Raw genomic sequence first — 3,334 nt, forward strand, 5'->3', positions numbered from 1 at the left:
AGTTCACCAAAGGTGGAGAGTATATCTTAGTTCTCACATTGGTACACACTCTCATGCACGGCTCTATAGACATCATCAATTGCCTTTAACCTGACTACATCTAATAACTCATTTTTTTTATTAAGGGGTTCAAGTTCAACAAATATAGAAAGTATGTATAAGTTCAATTTGTTGTATACATTTGAATTTGTCAAAGAAATAAAATAAAATGGTATTAGGCATCTAAAAAGCACAAATGTACAAACAAATAAAGCAAAGCATGTATATATATATATATATATGTATGCATGTATATATATGTAATGTATGTATGTGTGTGTATGTATGCATTAGTAAGGGACTGGCGTCGTAATTTTACCAACTTGGTCCATGACGTCAAGCACCTCCGCCCGGCTCCTCACCATCCTATGAAACAATTCCCTAACCTGCAACTGCAACGGCCCTAACCCTACCTCCATTCTCAGGCATATCTCCCCCAGTTCCATCACCTGTGCCCCCACTTCATCCGCCTTCTCCGCCCCCACTGGAAACTCAAACCCTTCACTGAATTCCACAAGATTCTGAGCTACTTTCTCTATCACTTGTATCTCAGCCAATAACCCCGCCGTTCCCTTCTTCTCCTTCTTCTTCCACTCCTCTCCTATCTTCTCCTGCAATCCGATCATAGGTTGGGCCCACCCCAGGTGTCTTGGAAGCTGGAAATGGCTCCCCAGCCCCGCTCGGTCTTGACATGGAACCGCCGCAACCAACGTCCACATTACTACAACCAAAACCGAACTCATTATGTAAACCGGGAGAGCCAACCCAGTCGACTCGCCACCGCGGGGAGCCACAAGATTGGTAGACATCGCCTGAATCTGTTTGGAAGCAGACCATGACTTGGAAAAACAATACGAGAATGATCTTGGTTTTCCGATTGTCGTTCGATAATGGTTCACGGTGGGGGGAACAACACCACCACCACCACGCCGACTGATTGACCACATTCGTTCTGCTGATTTTCCGGGGTGGTGGTTGATCTCCTTGTCGCCAACCGTCATCGACGTCAGAAGTGTGTTCAATGCCCTTTTTGCCCTCCTGACGTGTCCTTCAACGATTGGCCGTTGCTGGAGAGCCTCCACCGCAATCTGGGCAAGCCTCTGCCAATGGCGAATCAACTCAATCCCGTGAGTAATCGCATTACAGATGTCTAAAGCTTTGACGGTCCGGTCCAGGTGTTCAGGAAGGAGCCGGTCCAGAGGCGGTTTGGAGAAATGAGTGGCGTCCCGGCCAATTATCAGAACCGCCTTGAATTCAGACTCGCAGCAAAGATATGCATCGAGGAGTTTACGGAACCAGTCGATGGAAAGGAGGGTTTCGGGTGTGTCGACGACTGTTGTTTCTTCTCCGTCAGCGGCGGTGGGAAGGATAGGAGATTGAGGTGGTAAGAGTTGAATGAAACGATCGGATACGTGTTTCTGAAACAATTCGATTTCTTCAAGCTCTTGTTCATGGTTGACGTCCATGGAGACAACCTGGTTCCGGCGGATACTGATCCGGGTGAGAAAGGAACCATGGCTGTCGGTGGGCGGCATGATTGGCCGGAAAAAGTAACAGAGAGTTGGGGGGGGGGGGGGGGGGGGGGGGGTTGATGAGAGAGATAATGGAGGCGGAGATGGAGGATTAAATAGGGTGGAATTGGTTTTAGTTAACGCGTCGGGGAGTGACTCGTACCGTTTCTCCAATTCCTCATATGCTTTTTTTTCTTTTTCTTTAGAGTAAACTACAAATTTGGTCCCTATACTTTGTTAAAATAATACTTTTTGTCTCTGTAATTTTAAAATTACAAAACAGTTATCATGATTTCTACAAATTTCCAAATTTAATCCGTGCTTTTAATGGCCATTAAATAATTCATTTAAATAAGATATTTAACTTTGAACTTAATTAGTTAAATCATTTAACCGATTTGACGAAATATCTTTAAATATAACCATCATATAGAAATTAATCATCATATATTGTATTAGATTTAAAACACTGCTTAATTATAAATAAAGTTGGTGTTTATTTGAAAATAATAAACCAAATATTAGACGTAATATATGTTTGCCAATCATTGTAACCTAATCTCATATTCTTTCCGAAAAGCATTCAAAGATTTTAGATGACACAACGTTAAAAGGCACCACAAGCACATGTTACACTTTTGTCTCTATCTTCCACAACTATATTTAATGTCTAGAAACACGTTATTGAATTTGAGTAAAATACATTTTTGGTCCTTGTATTTTTTTCATTTCATCAGTTTTGATCTCTTCATCTTTTTATTATAGATTTGCCATCGTGGTTTGGATTTTCACTCGATTTTGGTTCCTCCCTATAACACCATTAGAAATCCATCCGTTAGGGGATGCACGTTTTAGTCTTTTTTTTCTATTTCACTCATTTTCCTTTAAAAGTTATAAATTAGATTTAAAAGCTACCAATGACAGCGAGACACCTCATCTCTTCCCTCTCCCTCGATCACTTCTCATACCCCTTTCCCCATGCTAGTACAATAGCCACTCCGATCACTTCCTACAACTGCCACCCATATTTCAACCACCACTCTTTGAGACACTGAAATTCAACAAATGAAGGGATCTAGGAAAATTGGGCATGAGGGGTATGAATTCAAATCCAGTCAAGGGATTCATCAAATTGGTTTTTTGGAGGATGTCTTTTTCGATCTTGATTAGCCGCAGAGCATGGGTTTGTTGAGAATCATGATCATGCAATCTAAAACAGAATATGATGCATTTGGAGAGGCAGAAGTCTTAGGTTGTGTCGGAGATTCCGGTGTTTGGAAGAATCAAAAAACTGGAAATGAAAGGTTATATAGAGGATTGCCATGAGGTGCAAACATATTTAAAACGAAGGGGATGATAAAGAGAGGGATTTAGGTTGGAGATGTAAGGAAGGGAAGAAGGAAGAGGGAGACTAGACATGGAGTTGTACCAATGGTGACATAGATGACTGTGGAAGGAGATTGACAGAAGTCACTGATTAGAATGTAGAAAAAACGAGAAGGGGAAAAAAACATAAGTCACTGATTAGAATGTAGAAAAAAAAGGAACAATAAGCGCTACTAGAGTGAAGGAGGCGTGGCTTGTTGCTTTAATCGGTGAAAGAAAAAAGTAACAAAGGTTGGGATGGTAGAGATCGATAAAGTTTTTATGTAAAATGTATTATATATGTATAATCTATACTATATTATAAAGCATTTGACTAAAACTCTTAAAAATTCTTAAACTCTTAAAACTCTTAAACTCTTAAAAACTCTTAAACTCGTTCATTCCTATCCGATTTCATC

At 40.7% G+C, this 3,334-nt stretch overlaps 1 protein-coding gene across 1 annotated transcript; it reads right to left on the minus strand.

Moving 5' to 3' along the window:
• Positions 1-329: 329 nt before the first annotated feature.
• On the minus strand, positions 330-1,574 carry LOC112520697. The gene has a single exon (XM_025129165.1). It carries the CDS (start codon positions 1,572-1,574, stop codon positions 330-332), a length of 1,245 nt encoding a protein of 414 aa, XP_024984933.1.
• Positions 1,575-3,334: the final 1,760 nt, after the last annotated feature.

The sequence above is a fragment of the Cynara cardunculus genome (genome assembly GCF_001531365.2).
Source record: "Cynara cardunculus var. scolymus isolate 2C chromosome LG 11, CcrdV1, whole genome shotgun sequence".
NCBI classification, from domain to species: Eukaryota; Viridiplantae; Streptophyta; class Magnoliopsida; order Asterales; family Asteraceae; genus Cynara; species Cynara cardunculus.

Coding starts and splice junctions, on each gene's coding strand:
- LOC112520697 (XM_025129165.1), bottom strand. CDS start 1,574: ATGCCGCCCACCGACAGCCATGGTTCCTTTCTCACCCGGATCAGTATC.